The 19577-nt window shown below is 45.0% G+C and overlaps 1 protein-coding gene across 2 annotated transcripts in view; it reads right to left on the bottom strand.

The window, feature by feature from the left end:
• Positions 1-19577, bottom strand: part of CAPSL (calcyphosine like) — a 92848-nt gene that overhangs the window by 3966 nt on the left and 69305 nt on the right. Inside the window, exons 4-5 of one of the 2 annotated variants that reach the window (XM_029578854.1) lie at positions 17932-18141; positions 5676-5779 (exon numbers count right to left, since the gene is read on the bottom strand). In XM_029578854.1, coding sequence (XP_029434714.1) covers positions 5678-5779; positions 17932-18141 — 312 coding nt within the window. In that variant the 3' untranslated portion in view covers positions 5676-5677. The remainder of the gene's footprint in view (positions 1-5675; positions 5780-17931; positions 18142-19577) is intronic. The other variant, XM_029578858.1, reaches the window with a different exon arrangement.

Genomic DNA, 19577 nt, shown 5'->3' with positions numbered 1-19577 from the left:
ATGTTTAACATATATCTTGTTTAACTATGACATATATGTATATATATGTTTAACTATGACATACATGTCATAGTTAAACGCAAATGGTGTAAGATATAAGCATCGTAAAAACATTCTGAGATTATATATAACAACATAAAAGAACTAAATAGCTATGGAGGAAAAAGGTAGAAAGAAAGAAAGAGAAACTTTATACAAACTAAGAAAACTTTACCTTTAACAATGAAAAAGTGGTATAGGGGTTATGAAGTGCAGCAAAGTTCCAGGGGGGGAGGGTAGGGGCACAGATGGAAAAGGAGAAGAGCAAGGGGAGGAGGGGCACGGAAGGGGGGGGAGGAGGGGGGGAGGGCAGGTAGTGGAGATTCTTAGAAAGGTCCATTTAGAAAGGTCCATTTAGGAGAAGTCTACGTATTGGTTGAGTCGGGGTATGGTTGGGTCCTGGGCCCTTAGTTGGTGGGTTGACCCACCAACTAAGAGATGATCTTAGTTGGTGGGTCACTTGAATTGGATAATGTAGTGGTTGAATGGCCTGGATCCATTGTGATCGTAAGGTCCATTGGGTAACTTTCATGGCGAGCCAAGCCATAGGAGTGACATGAACTGTGGAGGCCATGTGGCCTAGTAAAGTTAGAAACTGATGAGCTGTCGTTTGTTTCTGTAAGTAAATGGATCTTGCTAGTAGAGTAAGTGTCTTTGCCCGATCTACGGGTAGAATGGCCTTTGCTAGATTTGTGTTCAATTCTGCTCCTATGAATTGAAGCAGGTGAGTTGGAGTGAGATGGGATTTTTGATAATTGATGAGAAAGCCCATGGAGTGAAGTAGGGCAATTGTTCGAGTCAGAGAAGTGAGAGCTCCTTGCTGAGATTGACTCCTGATGAGCCAGTCGTCCAGATATGGGAAAACATGGACACTTTCCTTGTGCAAGTGTCCTGCTATTGCTGCCAGACATTTGGTGAAGACTCTGGGAGCAGATGCCAGTCCGAATGGCAGAACTCTGTATTGGAAATGTTGATGGCCCACCATGAAGCGCAGATATTTGCGATGAGGAGGGAATATGGGAATGTGAGCGTAAGCGTCTTGAAGATCCAGAGAACAAAGCCAATCTCCTGTTTGGAGTAGTGGAAGCATGGTGCCTAGAGAAACCATCCTGAATTTTTCTTTTTTCAGAAATTTGTTGAGATTTCTGAGGTCTAGGATGGGACGTAGGCCTCCGGTTTTCTTTGGAATGAGGAAGTACCGGGAGTAGAATCCTCTGCCCTGCTGAGTCCGGGGCACTAGCTGTACAGCCCTGGCTCTCAGAAGGATGGATAATTCTACTTGTAATTGAATTAGTTGAGAATTTTGTTGTGGGAAGAAACTTGGTGGAGATTCTGGAGGAATTGAGAGGAAATTTAGTTTGTAACCTTGAGAGACTATGGAGAGTACCCATTGGTCTGATGTTATGTTTAGCCAATGTGTGTGAAAATAGGATACTCTTCCTCCCACTGGCAGGTCTGGTCGAGGATTTAGGGGATGGACTTGTTCTCTGCCCTGTATTTCAAAAGCCTGCCACTGGGCCTGTCTGTGCAGGAGGTTGCGGGCGGGTAGGCCTAGGCTGTCTGGCCTGGGACCGTTGTTGTGGTCTAGTTGATCTACCCCTAGTAGTTTGGGGGTAGTATCTTCTTGGCCTATAGTAAGAATACCTGATTTCTCTTCGAGGTAGGCGACGAGAAGGTTGTATAGAGGGATCGTGTGGTATTTGAGACAGTTGACGTAAAGTCTCTGTATGGTCTTTAAGCTGTTGTACTGCTTCTTGGACCTTTTCTCCAAATAAATTGTCTCCGAGACATGGTAGGTCCACAAGTTTTTCTTAGACCTCAGGCCTGAGGTCCGAGGCCTTAAGCCATGCCCATCTGCGGGCGATGATTCCAGCTGCTGCTGCTCTGGAAGCCGTCTCAAAGTTGTCATAGACCGCCCTCACCTCATGCTTTCCGGCTTCGACGCCTTTGTTGACTATGGCCTGTGCTGGTTCCTGGAATTGCACAGGCAAAGAAGTAATAATTTCTTCCATCTGCTTCCATAGGTTCCTCTGATATTGTGTTATATACAATTGGTAAGCAGAGATTTTTGTGTTCAAGATGGCACTTTGATACACTTTTCTGCCTAATGAATTGAGAAACCTATGGTCTTTACCAGGTGGAGTTGATGAGTGTGGGTGGGTACGTTTAGACTTTTTCTGTGCAGACTCTACTACCACAGATTGATGTGGTAGTTGTTTCTGATATCCTGGAGCTGTCTGCACTAAATAGGTTGTGTCCACACGCTTATTTACTGCAGGGACAGAAGATGGATGCTCCCAGATACGGCATTGAAGATCCAAGAGAACCTCATGGATTGGAATAGCCAACACTTGTTTAGGCGGGTCTACAAACTGTAGAACTTCTAGAGTTTGTTGCCTAGTATCTTGTTCTGCTGTTAGCTTGAAGGGAATGGAGTCAGCCATGTCCTGTATGAATGTTGAAAAAGATAAATCTTCTGGAGGTGATTTTTTTCTCTGTTCTGGAGGTGAAGGTTCAGACATGAATCCCTCAGAAGATGTAACAGACTGCTGGTCATCCCAAGAGTCGTCTGGGTCATCTCTGTAAGGAGACCGTGGAGAAGATCTGGGAGGGTAATGAAGGCCTGAAGGGCCTGGTTGTGGATCATCAGAAGAAAACAAATGTGAAGTGTCCTGAGGCTTTATTGTTGGCAGGTTGTCGATGACATTTTGATATTTTTGTAAAAGACGTCGATAGAATGCGAGATCCTGAATTTCAGGAGGCTCAGATGATAGTTGCCTCGATGATATAATAGTTGTCATTGATGTAGTCATCGGTAGAAGTGTTCTCGAAGACTTCGACGTCATTGGAATCGAGATCGGCATCGAAGAGCCCAATGGTATCTGGGCAAAGATGGACGTCGATGACGTGATGAGTCTTGGTGTCGTAGTGATAGACTCCATGGTTGTCCTCGGTGCCAACAAGGACACCGGCATCGGTGGGCCCACCGGCATCGGTAATACAACCAGCATTGATGCTGGTGGCATCGGCAGGATCGCCGGAGGTGTTTGATCCTTTAAAACCTGAATGACCGCTTGTCTGATGAGATCAGACAATTCCGGCTGTACAACTGATGGAACCAGAGCAGTTGTAAGCGGTGGCGGAGGCTGCGATGATGCATCCTGTGCAGAGGTCTGCGGAGGATCTGGCATCGATGGAGGCAAAGGCCCAGGCATTGAGGGAACCGCTATTTCCTGGGTCCGTGGCCGCTTTGCTGTCGATTCCTCCTGGGACGTCGATGTGGACGAAGACGGACGACGATGCCGATACTTTAATTTAAGTTGGTCGGTCGACTTCGTCGATGCTGTGGACGATGGCGAGGACGGACGATCACCCGATCCGTCCGGACGAGATTTCTTAAGTAATGCTCGCTTAGTCACTCCGGCCGGAGACGACTTCGATGATTTTGAAGGGGAAGGAATCAGTTGCAGTTGGAACAAATGTTCCATTTTTTCCTGCCTAGTCTTTCGCCCTTTCGCCGTCATCTCAGCGCATTTAGGACAAGTATTCACGTCGTGCTTTTCACCGAGACAGAGGACACATTCAAGATATGGGTCGGTGATCGACATGGTTCTGTTACATATGGGGCATTTTTTGAAGCCCGTAGCCATTTTGTTATTGACGGCCGTCGAAAGAGAATGGGAACTCGTGAGAAAAAAAGTTTCCAAAGATGAGAAATTGAGACCGAGGTACTCACCAGCCGGTGAAAGAAAACCCCGAGAGACTTCTATGAGAGAGAATATTTGAAAAACTATGACTTTTCAGTCAGAGAATGTTGTGAAAAACTCGCAATGGCTCCTGTCCCATGATGCCTGTAGCAGCGCGGAAAAACGAAGACTGAAGAGAGACACCTGTGGCAGAGAATATCATGGCATGCTGGGCATGCTCAGTGGCCTCACAGGGCCAGTCAAAAGTTTCTAGAAACTTTGACAGAAAGTTTTCCCGCACTAGGGCTCCGTCGGTGACGTCACCCATATGTGAGGACTAGCATCCTGCTTGTCCTGGGATAAGCAGTGTTAAATGTGTACAGTATTTTAGTTTACCATTTCATTTGTCTCATCCAGCACCTTTAATAGCACAGTGCCCCCAAACACCATGCTGGCACACTGGTTCAGTATTGAATTAAAACAAAATTGAGGGATTTGTTTCTTAGAGCCTAGTTTTAGCTAAACATACATGGCTTCTGACATATCAGTAAATGAGAGCCATGCATGGTATCACTATAGCCATTAAGAAAACAATCTTTCAAGCACTGAAACGCATTTAGTATTGTTAATAAACAAAGGACTTACCATATATAAATGGGCAATGTTTAAATTACATTTCATCTTCCATTTTACATGTGTTAGTAAAATTAGTTTACATAGTTAGTTGGCAAAAATTCAAATGCTAGAGAAATATTTACAGCTGCACTTTCATATCTCTCAATTAAATAGCAATAAATCTGCAATAGTATACACTGAGGATATATTAAGTTAAAAAAATCAATATGTTTAACATTTTAGCAACTATGCTACTAAATACTTTTAAAAACAAATTTTAAAAAGTTTGCTTAATTGTCAATATCTCAACAAAGATCTCTGCCATCTTCTCACCTTTGCATTTATTCTTGTTTCCATTGAAAAATCTTTTTGTACATTTTACTGTTTCCTTCCATCTCACCCTCCTTCCTTGTCTCCTTCCCCAAAACAATCCTCCTCTTTCGCACACATTGTCTCTACACTTTTCCTCCAACTATCATTCTCAGTTTTCATTTTCCTTTCACCCTTCACAATCTTCTCGCCTCCTCCTCCTGTTTTTTTTTCATACACAGTCTCTGTTCTTTTTTCCCATCTTTTTCTTCAGTCTCTCCTAATCCTCATGTTCTTACTTTATGCTCCCTTCCTCACTTCTTCCCCTCCAGTCTCTCAACCCTTCACCAGCAAATTGTAAAGCTGTAGCTTAGCCTAGTCAAATCTGTCCTCCACCTCCCACCTGACCCGTTCCCCAGCAATGAAGCACAACAGGTTGAGGGGAAGCACAAGCATATGCTCCAGTCCCCATGGCTCCTTCTCCACCAGCAAATTTCCTGTTTAGAAAGAAAGCATGATTGTGAAGGAGCTGCCACTGGAACAGGAACAAAGGCTTATTTCACCCTACATGTCTGATATAGCTCTCACACTGGTTACCCAGGGCCAAGGAAGGGAGTGGAGCAGGCTAGTCAGCTGGCTGGGCACAAGAAAGGGAGCAGAGAGGGCTGGGCTACTTTTGATTCGCTATTACAAGTAATTCAAAATCATATTCATTTAGTAAAAAATGAGACATGTCTCATTTTTTGTAATGCAATACCAGATTATTTGCACCCTGACAATCAATCAGGGTTTTATACAGGATGGTGCAAATAGTGTGACTGTTAACAGTTCCTGTGGCTAGAGGACTGAACCCACACAGGCTGAAAAACAGGAGGAAGAGCAGCAGAGACTGCTATGTGCAGAGCCACTGGCAGCAGGGAGAAACCCTAATATTTTTTCTCAATTAAAATATTAAAACAGTGAATAACATAATTGAATGGAGATAAAAGTGCAGCTGAAAATAAAGCCTTGTATCCTAAGCCATACAATTAGAGTTTCCATGCGTTTTTCATCATGGTGATGAAGTAGACATCTGTATCTATTGAAGCGCTGACCCCTGAATAATAGTTTGTAAATTCATCTGTTGTAACCTTAAAGAAATAAAAATTAAAATTGAAAAACAAATCTTCATTTTTATGCTGTCTTATGAGGTGCTGTTGAACACTTAAAACAGGACTAAGAGCCACAAGAGACACACTACATTATGCATCACATTTTCATGTGCCAGGAGGAAACCTAAGACATCACAATAAATAAGAGCAAACTCATTTGGCATCTAGAGAATTGTGAAATGTAATGCTGAGATGACAGAGATATATGGCACATAGGAAAGAAGTACTAGTTACATTTTCAAAACATCAACCTTTCAGGTTTTTTTGGCTTCACTGTTTTATTTTTTGGTCTTATTCTTAGGTCCCCCTTGTTTTCATACTAATGTAATCAGTTTCTTGTATTTTTACACTTCTTTGAAAAAGAAGTGTATTATTAATAGCTACTACCTATGTTCCCCTCTAGCCTTCTCCAAAAGTAAACACATTTTCACTCTTGCAATATTACTACTTATTTCTATAGCATTACTAGATGTACACACTGTATAGCACACATAAGAGACGGTCCTTGCTCAATGGGGCTTACAATCTAGTCAACACACATAAACAACTAGGTTTATCATTGATCAGTCTTCTGGAAAGGAGGAGAAAGAGTGGAGTTGAAGATGATCCCAACCTGAGGAAACTGGGAGGATCCACAGAGATATAAAAAGGGGTTTAGGTGTAAAGATAAGTTCTGTTTTGGTTAAGAAATTAATGCTTACCTTATAATTTCCTTTGCTTTAGGTTGGTCAGATGAATCCAGAACCAGCAGATGGAGATAGAGCAAACTGACGTCACATTATATATACTCCTACAGTGACATCACAGCCTGCCAGTATTCATTTCAAAAGCAACTGTGGACAGACTACATGAAACACTGAGCTCAGACAAGAAATTTATTAACACTAGTCTAGGGACTGGATGAACACTTACCAGTAATCCCTATAACACATAGCCCCACAGAAGGACCATAACACTATCCTTCAGCAGCCAAAGGTGAGAAGCTGGTTTTATCTGCCCATCCTAAAGAAAAGGAAATTATCAAGTAAGTAGTAATTTCTCATTTCTTAGCATCTGGTCAGATGAATCCAGAGCCAGTGGGATGTACCCAAGCTACTCCCAAATAGGGGGAAGGCTGCCCATGGTCCTGTCAAAATCACATGTGGAAAGGGTGCATTCTCCTGGGCCAGCACATCCAGATGATAATACCTGGAAAAATTGTGTAAGGAGGACCAAGTCGCAGCTCAGCAAAAGATGGTGGGAGATAACAATCTAACTTCTGCCATGACACTGCCTGAGCCCTAGTGGAATGAGCCCTAAACTGACTAGGCAACAGCTTTCCAGCCTCAATGTAATCAGCCGTGACTACCTCCTTAATCCAGTGAGCTATTGTAGCATGTGCAGCCAGCTCTCTCTGTCTAGTACTGCCGTGAAGGACAAATAGGAGATATGTCTTCTGTAAAGGCTTAGTAACCTCCAGATACCTGATGATGTCTCTTGACATCCAAGGGTCACAACAGACGATACTACTCTACATCTCTCTTTCTGTCCAGAGATGGCAGGAAGATGGACTGATTCAAGTGAAATTCAGAAGCCACTTTTGGTAAAAATGAAGGAACAGTACTCAGCTGTACTGCCCCTGGAGACACCCTGAGGAATGGCTCCCAGCAAGACAAAGCCTGCAGCTCAGAAATTCTACATGCAAAACAAATTGCCACAAGAAATACCATTTTCAAGGTAACTGCAAGGAAAAGTTACGCATCGGTCTAACCAAATGGCCCGCTAAGAAATCCAACACCAAATTAAGATTCCATAAGGGTACCGGAAACCACAAAGATGTTTCACTTCTTTCAGGAAACGGGCTACATCAGGATGAGCCGACAAGGATCCATCATTCACCTGACCCCTGAAACAGGCAAGAGCCACTACTTGTACCTTTAAGGAAATGAGGGCCAAGCCTTTATTCAAGCCATCCTGCAAAAATTCCATAATCAGCGGGATCTTGACCAAACAAGGAAGAGTACCTTGATCTTCACATCAGGCCTCAAACACTTGCCAAACCCACACATAGACCAAGGAAATGGAGAATTTTCTAGCTCTTAGCAAGGTGGAAATCACTGCCGCAGAGTATCCATGCTTCACCAAATGAGCCCTTTCAAGGGGTCTCTGCTGCAACACATTCCTGTGCACCAGAAGTCAAAGGGGCAAGTTCACCAGGAGCCGCCACAGATCTGCATACCACAGTCTTCTGGACCTATCTGGAGCAACAAGAGCACCATCCTTCTGTGGCGCTCAATCTGCCCAACATGGGCCACGGAAGAAAGGCATACTGCAACTTGTCTTCTGGCTACTCCTGCACCAGGGCATCAATCCCCAATGACTTCATATCTCTCCTGTGACTGAAGAATCATGGAACTTTCGCATTGCGAGAAGTCGCTAGCAGGTCTAGAAATGGGAGACCCCAGCGATCCAGAACCAGCAAAAAACGCCTCGTCTGACAATGCCCATTTTCCTGGGTCCAGACTCTTCCTGCTGAGAAAGTCTGCTCTTACATTGTCTTTTCCTGCTATGTGTGAGACAGAGATCATCTGGAGATGCACTTCGGCCCATTCCATAAGCTGATCTATTTCCTGCAACACTTGCTGGCTCTTGGTGCCTCCCTGCTGATTGATGTAAGCCACAGTCATTGCATTGTCAGACATTATCCGCACCACTCGACCCTGAAGCCTGCCGCTGAACTGTAAACATGTGAACCGGACTGCCCTGGCTTCCAGTCGATTGATGTTCCAGAGAGACTCTTCTCCATTCCAGTGTCTTTGCGCTGTCAGCTCCTGACAGTGAGAGCCCCAACCCCCTACACTCATACCTACTCCCCACCTCGAGTTACTAGGTGGGCCTCCCATAGGGATACAAATACCTGTCTAGGGAGTAGACATTATAGCAAGGTGCTCGCTCTCTCTCTCTCTCTCTCTCTCTCTCTCCTTCTCCTGTCATCTCCAGGACCCATTGATCCGTTGTGATCTTGACCCACCTCTGATAAAAGAGAGAAAGACACCCCCCTATCTCCCGATTGTCTATTTGCGGATAATACTAAGATAGGCAACAGAGTGGACACGTTTGAAGGAGTAGAGAGAATGAAAAGTGATTTAAGAAAGCTTGACAGGTGGTCAAAGATTTGGCAGCTGGGATTCAATGCCAAGAAGTGCATCTGGGGTGCAGCAATCCAAAAGAGCTGTATGTGATGGATAGTGAAAGACTAATACGCACTGACTGGGATAGGGACCTTGGTGTGATAGTGTCTGATGATCTGAAGGCGGCAAAGCAATATGACAAGGCAGTAGCTAAAGCCATAAGAATGCTGGGCTGCATAGAGAGAGGAATAACAAGTAAGATAAAAGAGGCAATAATGCCCTTGTACAGGTCCTTGGTGAGGCCTCACCTGGAGAACTGTGTCTCAGAAAGGATAAAGACAGGACAGAGACGGTCCAAAGAAGAGCAACCAAATTGATGAGGGGTCAGCACTGGGAAGCTTGGGGGGCATGGCGATGATGTTGCTGTGAGCAAATGCTCTTTCATCCCGCTCCCTTAAAGCCAGCGGCATTATTAAATAACTTTAGCGATCCCGAGCCCGATCTGGTGTCTGGTTTCCAAGTCTCAGTGGGGGATAGTGGTGGCGACCTGGAGATCGACTTAATAGCACAGATGTCTGGGCACAGGAAAAAAACAGGAGCAGATAAAGCTTGCAGCAGTGAAGACAAAATGGCGCCCAATGCAGGCCCAGCATCTGGCAGCCTGTCCAAATCGGCGCTGCTAGACCTCACTCGTGCTGTTTCTACAGCTCTCACGGGCTGCCAGATGCCGGGCATCTGGCATCGGTGGATGAGTTGCACGATAAAGTGGACACTTTTACCTCCACTATTAGCAGCATGCAGGGTAAGCTTTCTGAGCACGATGACCGTATGCTTTCACTGGAAACTGCTGCTGCGGAACTATGGGAGAAGAATAAAGTGCTTGAGCTCAAATTGGAAGAGCTGAAGAATAGAAGCTGGTGTAATAATTTACGGATTCTAGGGATCCCTGAGTCTGTGCAAGGAGAGGCCTTGATTAATTTTTGTGAGAGATGGCTCCCAGAGGTGCTTCACGTCAGTGTGGAGGTCCGGCCGATCTTAGTGGAAAGGGCCCCTTGCAGTTCCCAGCTCGGCTTAAGGCTTTCCACAAGGGGGAAGCGCAGATCCTAACCAGAGGAGCTGAGACCAAGGAGTTCGTGGCCCAGCTTGGTTGACTATGGATCACCTTTAATGGATGCCAGACTGTTGGTTTGGTTCTCTTGCATAGCTGACGAGTTGCAGAGCCAGGCTGACTTTCTTTGAAGTTTCCAACGTTTATTGTTGTGCCTCCCTGGTGGATGTGTGAAGTGCATCTTCATTTGTTCTGGGCCTGGGGGTTCAAGACAGAGCCTCCGAGTCCCCTTCTTTCAAGGACTCCCCCCGTTTTCTGCTGGTGTGCCGCCCTCTTTTCCTTCTGTGGAGCCTTATTGTGATTATGAGAAGTGTATTCGTTCACTTTACACTTCTCCTCACCTCGTTGGTGGGTTGCAGCATGGAAGATCGTCTGGTATTAGTGCTTATCTATCCCCGGTACGCCTTGGAAGGTGGGTCCACTTTGAAGGTTTTGGGAAGGTCTACTGGATAGACTTGCAGCTGACTCATTTGAATTTTGGTTAGGGATCTGAGTGAGTTGCATTGTGCCGCTGGTTTCAGGAGGATCCTGCTCAAGAGATCATCTGCCTGTTGGCGAAGTTTGCAGAACCACATCTTTGCCAGAGTCATGGGGGGTGGTTTCTTGGGCAGGAGATGCAGAGTTTCTCTTTGGTACTAGGGGGCTGGGGGTATGTTTGGTGTGGATGTGTGTGAATGCATATGTGTGGGAGGCTATCTTTTTTTAGGAGAAGCCTGTTGGATTTGGCGAGTAGCTCTTAGAGGATCTGGGGAGAGACCTGAGCTGAGGGGGCTTGTCCCTAAAATTGCTTAATTTAAGTAGTTTTGGTAAAAGAGTTTGGGATGGATCCTGACCATACTCACTATTAGTTCTGTTAACGTAGATGGTTTGCACTCCCTTATTAAATGGAAAAATTGTTTACTGAGTTAAGGAGGGGGAATGTGAATGTGACCTTTCTTCAAGAAACTCATTTACAAGATGAAGAGCACCAGACATTGTGCCAGGAGTGAGTTGGCCAGTGTTTCCTCTCCTCACTTACTGGTAGGAAGAAGGGAGTTGCAATCCTTATTAATAAAAATGTGGCTTTTGAAAAAGGGGGCGCTGAAGAGTAGAAAGTTATCTTGGCCAACATCTATGCCCCCCAATCAATATTCTCATGGGTTCTTCACAAATTTGATGGGGAAGCTGGCTGCTTGGGAAGGTTATGCTATCATTCTATGGGGGGACTTTAATTTGACAGACAGCCCACTCCTGGATTGAAAACTAGCTAGGACTCCCAGAAAGCACCAGGCGGACATTGGGGTGGGGTTTGTGTGACAGGAGCTACAGCTGGTTGACAGTTGGTGCTCCTTACACATGGATGATACAGAGTTTACGTTTTACTCTCATGTGCACAATATCTATTCCTGTACTGATTTTGTTTTAGTCTCTGAAATGATCTTTAGTAAGCTTTTCTAGCTCTATTCGTAATGTCTCATTTTCTGATGATGCTGTGGTGACGACTGTGGTAGCATTGACAGATGTTCCTCATGGGCCCAGTAGGTGGTCGATGCTCCCACATCTATAGCATGGCAAAGGCTTTGTGGCCTATTTACATAGTAAATGGATGGACTATATTGAATTTAATTTGCTTCCTGATATTAATGCCTTAGGTTTTTGGAATGCAGCTAAAGTGGATATGCGTGGACACATTATTGCCTATTTAGCTGGGGTAAAAAAAATGAGAAATGCCAAAGTATTGGAATTGACTAAAAGGATTGCAGAGCTGTGGTGCTTACATGTTCAAGAGTTGTCCACTGTCAAAGAAGAAGCTGTTTGCTGCCAAACGAGAGCTCAACGCTATTTTAGAGGCGAGGGCTAAGCAAAATTTGTTGTATCTTAAGTACAAACTTTACAAATGGGGCAATAAATCTGGCAGCTTGTTGGCTTGTCTGGTAAAATGAGGCTCCCGTGCTAAAGGTATTGTGTCCCGCATATATTATGATTCACAATATTATTCCTCCACTCCATATATTCTCAAGGTTTTTGAAACATTTTATAAAAGGTTATATACAGCCAGGCCCAGCGATGAAGCCTATAAAGAATCCTTTTTCCAAGGATTAATGCTGTCTCGGTTGAATGATAGCAATCAATTGGCACTGGGGGATCCCATATCTGAGGGGGAGATCTGATGCACTATCACGTGTTTGAAGCTGATGAAAGTGACAGGGCCAGATGGGCTCGGGCCCGTGTTCTACAAAATATTGGGGGATGTTTGTCTCACTCTGCTTAAAAATATGTTCCATGCGGCTCCAGAGAAGGAGGAGTTCAAGCAGGGCCATAATTTAGCGACTATCACTCTGTTGCTTAAACCTGGCAAGGACCCTTTTTCACCACAGTCTTATAGGCCTATTTCTCTCCTGAACCAGGATATAAAAATCCTGGTGGCTGTTTTGGCCTCTCAGTTGAATGCGGTGATAAGAAGTGTGGTTTCCCTTGATCAAAAGGGTTTGTTAGGGGGAGGCTAGCGAATTCGAATGTTTTGAAGGGTTGCATGGCTATTCTCACAGCTCAAGCTGGAAATGGGGATGGGCTGCTGGTCAGTCTAGATGCCAAAAAAGTAGCTATGAGTGGCCTATTTGCAGTGGGTGCTACAGAAATTTAATATAGGACCCTCTTTTTTAAGTTGGGTTAGCCTTTTATATCATCGACCACTTGCGCAGATACTGGTTAACGGATCTTTATCAGGAGTGTTTGAGTTGGGACAGAGCACCTGATAGGGTTGTCTCTTATCTCCCCTGTTTTTTCTGTTGGGATTAGAACCATTGGCAGTCAAGCTTTGCGGTTTGCCCTCTTTTCAAGGCATTCGGGTTAAGCGCAAGGAAATAAAATTTAGCATGTTTGCAGATGATTTTTTCTTTTCATTGGTAATCCGCAGCTTTGTCTTAAGGATACGATTACTGATTTTGGCCACTTTTCTGGGTTGCGGATTAACTAAGATAAATCAGAGGTTTTCCCATGCACACTGCTTTGATGGATAAATGGGTGAGTCTGTTTCCGCTCCAGTGGGCCAGGGACCAGTTTTGGTACCTGGGGAGTTATTTAGCTTTACTACGGAGGAACTGTACTCACTTAATTTTGATATAGTTTTTAATACAATAAAATCCCTTTTCCAGTGGTGGAAATCTTTGCCTTTGTCATTGTTGGGAAGGAGTGCTTTGGTTAATATGGTAGTTCTCCCCAAGGTGCTGTACCCCTTCCAAATGCTGCCATTTTGGATTGATAATCATAGAGTTTAAAAGTTTTGTTTTTGTGGGGCAGCTGACTTTTCTGAAAGCCTGGGGCTTGTTGAACCAGGTATTTGGAATCTATCTTTCTATTGACTGGAGGTACAGTACTTGGATGGTCCCACAAGCGGTGCAAGAGGGCAAGAAGAATTCGTGCACTGGTAAAGCCATTATCTCTTTTGGAGCATCTACAAATTGTAAGACCTCCAACATCTTATGGTAATCATCTTCCTCTGTAATCAGTGGAAATGGGATAGTTTCAGACATCTGTTTGACAAATCTGGCAAAGGAGAGGTCTTCCGGAGGAGATCGTCACCTTTCTTCCATGGGAGAAGGCTCTGAGAGCAATTCCTCGGAAGCTTGTGAAGAATCATATGAGGATGCATCTTCCCATGGATCATAAGGACTTTCCCCTTCCCTCGGAGGACTTCCCTCGGGAGGAAGTATGCCAAAGCCAAGAGGGCGGGAAGGCATTGATGGATGTGGCACCGGCATTGAGGGAATCGGTGCTGGCATCAAGGGCACCAGAGTAGATGAGGTGCACTTAGGCACCGATAGCCCGGATGAAACTGGCATGGGCTCGGCATCGGTGGTTCCCATGGAGGGATCTGGTCAGGAATCAATTCTTCCTCCTCCGAGGAACCCGGTATTGGAATTGGGACCTGCAGAGGCCTCGATGGACGACTTGGTGCCAGCGTGTCTGGTGGCACAGGTTGAATTTGCAAGGCACCGATGAGTGTGTAGAGGCGCTTGAGAAGCAGTGCAAACATCGAGGGAGCCAGTTCCGGTGCTGGTATGGGGGCCGGCGCCGGCAGCGATTGGAAGCCACGTAGTGCATTCAGCACTGCCTCTTGGACTATGCGGTCCAATTCCTCCCAAAAAGCTGGCATGGATGGCACAGCAACTGGGGTAGGAGGCAGGCTAGGCGTCACCGGAGCTTCCACGGGAGCCCGTGGAGGCTCGGTGCCCAGCACCGGTATCGGTGGGGAACGCCTAGGGGTCCCAGGTCCAGAGAAGGATAGGGGCTCCTCTCCCCGGGCCCTCTTTGCAGGCAGCTCAGTGGAAGTCAATGCCACTGCGGTATCAGTGCCAGCACCGGGCGGGGATGCTCATCGGTGCCGGTGTCGATGTTTCCCTTGGTGCTCGGTCCGGTCCTTCCCCGGCACTGAGGACGATGCCGCTGATGCCTTCGATGGTGTCGGTGACTGACGATCACCCGTTCCGCGATGTTCCTGGCGAGGTGTCTCAGAGGTCGATGGACCCTCTCCGGTCAGGGCCACTTGAGCTGGAATCAATGGAGCAGAACGTTTCAACGCAAACAAATGCTCCATCTTGTCCAGTCGAGCGTGCCGGCCTTTGGAGGTCATTTGTGCGCAACTGGGGCATCGACAGACGTCGTGCGAGGGGCCTAAGCACAAAATGCAAACATTATGCAAGTACATTATGGACATGGTCCTCGGACACTTGGGGCATTTCCCAAACCTGGTCGCCATGCTGAAAAATCGCAGGCGCGCAGTCGGTGACCATCGGGCACCGAGGCAGTAAGCTGTTGGGAACCGACCACAAAGCACAGGAAAATACTTACCGAACGTCGGAGAGAATGGAGCACGATGGGGACCCGGTGAGGGATTTTTTAAGAAGTTAAACTTCAAATATTTCCGTGAGGAAAGTTGTGAGAAATTTCTCACAGAGTTCCTAAACTGCGAGACAACTGCTGCACGGAAAAAAAAGAGACTGAAGGGGGACCCCTGGTAGCTACAGGGTTAGTGATATGCTCTGCATAGTCAGTGTGCCAGTCAAAGTTCTAGAAACTTTGACTAAAGTATTCCATGACAGGGCTCCATCTGATGATGTCACCCATATGTGAGGACTACCATCCTGCTTGTCCTGGAAGAATTGGCCATATGAAATATTGAAAAATAAGGTGACTGTATAGCACCATGTCTGGGTTAGGGAGGGGGCAGGGACCAAGCTGATTCATTCCTGATTTTACCCCCATTGCATGCATGAAATTAGATAGCGAATTTCATCTAAAGGCATTTATAAAGACCATAATTAAAGATGGTTTTTACAAATTACAAATTTTAAGGAAATTAAAACCTCTGTTGCACTACAATGATTTTCGAATGGTGCTTCAATCTCTGTTATTATCAAAGTTGGATTATTGTAATGCCCTTCTTTTGGGCTTACCGCTGGCAACTATTCGCCCTTTGCAACTCTGCAAAATGCTGCCGCGCGTTTACTAACTAATTCCAAAATATTCGACCATATTAACCCAATTTTGATGAACCTACATTGGCTTCCTATTCATTCTCGAATCAAATACAAATGTTTGACGCTCATTCACAAAACCATTTATGGCAATAATAACAAATGGCTAAATGTGTTACGATCCCCCCTGTTGCTGCGCTACAGGTGGTCTCTCACCTTCCACCGGAGGCCGCTCCGAAGCCAGGGCCTCGCCTGTGTTCCTTCCGGGACTTGCTCCAGGGCCTGAGAGGCCTAGCTGTTCCTGTGGCTTGCTTGGCTGTTTGGACTTCCTGGTTTCCAGCCACGCCCGTTTCCCTAGGGGCTGGCCCGCAGCTCTCCACCTTACTTATAGGACCAGTGAGGGGCGGTCCTGGCAAACTCCTCCCAGGGAGTTGCCTACAACCTCCAGTATATAAGGACTTTCTTGTCACTTGCAACTGGCCTTTGGATTGAGTGCTACAGTTGCCTGTACCTCTTCCTTGATCCAGGTCTTCCGTGGTCTGCCTTGTATTGATGGCTCCTTGCCCTGTCTCTGTCCGGATGTTTGCTTCCTGATGTTACTGACGTCTGCCTTGATGTGTTCCTGATGTCCTGATCCAGTTCCGCTTGTTCTGCCCTACGTCCTGTCTGGCTCCTGAGCCTTCTGGCCTGTTGGGCCCTGGAGTGGCCAACAGGTGGGATTCTTCCCTGCGCTCTGGAGCTTCCCTGCCTGCCAGCCGAAGGGGCTTCGGATGTCAGTATCCCAGCATCGGAGTTCCTGCTCGCCTGGATCTTCCCTGCGCTCTCCTGTTCTCAACGTGGTCCGCGACCAGCCTTCCTGGGCTGTGTAGGGCGCGTATGGGACGGGGTGGTCTGCGACTCAGTCCCGTGGGTGGGCTGAGTAGGGCGCCCTCAGGGACAGTGCCCGTGTCTCCTTCCAGCCCTCCTCTTCGATGTCTGCACTAGCCTTTGTCTACGATGTCTGCACCTGCCTTGTCTACGATGTCTTCAGTGTAAAGGACTCTGTCTGCCCTTGCCTCTGTCCGGCCTGCTGCCCATTGCCGTTCCCAGCGGCAGGTCCGAAAGGGCCGGGAACAGTCGGAGGACCGTTCATCAGTCAACTTCCCAGTGTTGGCTACCATGGGCGTGCAGGTCCGGCTGAGGGTCGGACTCCCTGCTTTTGTACCCGCCTGGCTCCCCATGCCTGCTCAGCTCACCTCCCACGGTGTGGCTTTGGGCTCCTCCTTGAGTCCTGCCGTGGCCCAAGGGCTCACCACCCGCTGGAGACGACCGCACCCGCGCGCGCTTGTAACAGAATGCAACTCTTCACATCCATACACCTTCGTGCAATTTGAGATCCTTAGGTAAAGCACTTCTTTCAGTCCCATCTCCCAAGTCAGCACATCTCAATGCAGTCAGAGAGAGGGCCCTTCCTACAGCTGGCCCAAAACTGTGGAACTCTCTCCCACTTGATTTACGTCTAGAGGCGAGTAGTCAATCTTTTAAGAAACAGCTAAAAACATGATTGTTCACACAGGCTTTTAACAATGTAGTATAACTTCTTTTAGCGACTCCCCCTTTGAAACTAGAACATATAAAAATGCTTATTTTAAACCCTATTCTTGCTAGTTTGATTTTGAATGAATTTTATGTATTTTATTATTTTTGTAAAATTATTAGAGTTTAATTTTAGATGTTTTTTTATTATTTTTAGGGTTATTTATTTAAATGATTTTAGGACATGTCGTTAAAGACTGCCCATTGATATAGTGTAAACTGACATGAAGTGTATACAATATGTTTCAGTATATAAAAATGCCTAAATAAAAATAAAAATAAATAAATGAAGATGCAGTTCTAATTGTCCAGTGGTGTTCCCTAAGAGAAGCAGATGATTTGATCTGTATCAAGAAAGTCGGTATATAAAAGCCTTAAATAAATAAATAAATAAATAAATAATGTACATCTCCATGCACGCGATAGAACTGGCTCATGTGCTATATGGTCACACTATTTCTCAATATTTCATACAGGCAATTTTTGTTTTTGACAAGATCTTTTTCAATTTCAAAACAATGATCATGTGAGAGGGTTTTGGAGAAACATACAGTATCATGGAGTGCCATGGTTACCCTACTGATGAGGACTTTGGATGCCTATTTGATGCTTGAAGTAAAGAATTACAATTATCATGATTCCAATGACCCATTATTTTAACATGACTATTTGAAATCATTGATTTTCTTGAAAATTCGAAGTATCTTCAGACTCAACACGCAATGCAGTCATGTAATCTATTTGTTATCAGAGAACATTATTTTGCAAGTTATATTTATGGTTAGCAAATATGAGTCACTCATAGTAAATCCCATTTTTATATAAAATATATCTATGAACACAAAACAGAATAAAGTGTTTTTCTTAGAGTGTGTCACTCACCTGTCCATCTTTATCATAGGGAGAATCAAAGTTATCTAGAAAGCTTCTAAAAACCTGATCCTCTGTCCACTCTCCATTCTGATATTTTGGATGATGCTTAGCATTATATACTCCTCTTAGGTCTTCAATTGTTACAATACCATCGCCAGTTCTGTCTAATTTCCTAAAAGCTTGCATAATGACCTCTTTTCTGGCATTGGACATCGGTGGCTATATGGAAAAAAGAAATTAACAAGCAATTTTTATGCACAGCAAGAGGCAATTAAAATGCCCCAAATCAGATCAATAAAGAATTATTCCTATGATTATACACAGATGAGTATTAGAGAGATGGCACATAAGCTGGCAGCATGTTGGCAAATAGTACCTATATGTAAGGTATACATTATGATTTATCACTGCCAGGATGATGATTTTGATGATTGTAGCAGGTCTACATACACAAGTACATGCAGAAAGTGTCTTTTTGCTGAGTTTCATGAATAAATCTTTTACCTGCTAAAAATGTTTTGTCAGCTCTCTTTCAAGATTTTGTTTTTAAACTAAGAACAAGTTCTAATATCTGTTTTACATTTATTGTGTACCATTGCCTCTTTATTATTGCTATTAAAATTAACCCATTTTTTGCTTTATATAAGAAATCTGACCATGATGTTTACACTTCCAGTCAGTCTTTTAGAGCCTGTGGCAGAAGAGATATGTACAATTTCAGCACATAGCCACTTTCTTGCCTTTCTCTTCCCCTTCCTCCCATACATACATGCCTGAAAGACATGGTAAGGTTTCTTTAAACAGGACATGCACTTAGAAATAAAAGTCAAACAAGTTGTACATCATATTTCTTTACTGGACTAAATATATATTTGTGACTAGCTTTTGAAACCTATTTCGTTTCATAAGATCAATGTGGAATAAGCTACCAATGATGTCACCCGAATATACAAGTAAGTTACAGGTTACATTACAAGGTTGATATGGTGATCAGGGGAGCCAATAAGGAAGAGGTACAGGAAACCACACTAAAATGGAGCTCTGGATTATTGGTGACTGCCAAGTATCTTTTTCCATTCTAAACTACTATGGAAAAGCATAAGTGCACGTTTAGGGGATATTCCTTGAAACCCCCAGTACCTTGCTAAACACAACAGACTTTGATGGCTTAGCTTCGCTACCTTTGGACTTTGCTCTGTCAGGTACATCTGCTGCCAGAAATGGTGGGAGAGCAACTGCTTGGCTGGATGCTGAGGTATCACTAAGACCAGAACGTTCAAACCATTCCTCTTGTGCCAGTCCACAAGAGCAGAGGTGAGCAGCATGGATTGCCACTAATTCTCCAGAATGTGCAGGAGGCTGCACTGGTTGAGGAAACTGCTGCTGCAAGTCCTACATGAATGAAGCAGCCAGACCTGCTGAAGGCGAGAATACTAGTCTTGGGGTGGTGGTGTTAAAGGGAAGCCCTATAGCGGCAGTGCCTGCAGTGAGAGAACTGGAAGATTCCTTCTCTGAGGCAAGAAGTTTATGCTGCCTCCAGGTCACTGCTATGAGTTCCCACTTGTTTTTTTAAATAGTCTTCAGTCAAGTCACCTGTTAAAAGTGTAGACACTATTTGGTCTATGTTGGTGTCTCTTCTTCAGTTACTAAATTTT

The sequence above is a fragment of the Rhinatrema bivittatum genome, chromosome 1, assembly GCF_901001135.1.
Source record: "Rhinatrema bivittatum chromosome 1, aRhiBiv1.1, whole genome shotgun sequence".
NCBI lineage: Eukaryota > Metazoa > Chordata > Amphibia > Gymnophiona > Rhinatrematidae > Rhinatrema > Rhinatrema bivittatum.
Note: the sequence above shows the minus strand (reverse complement) of the source record. Positions and strands in the feature narration are given on the sequence as shown.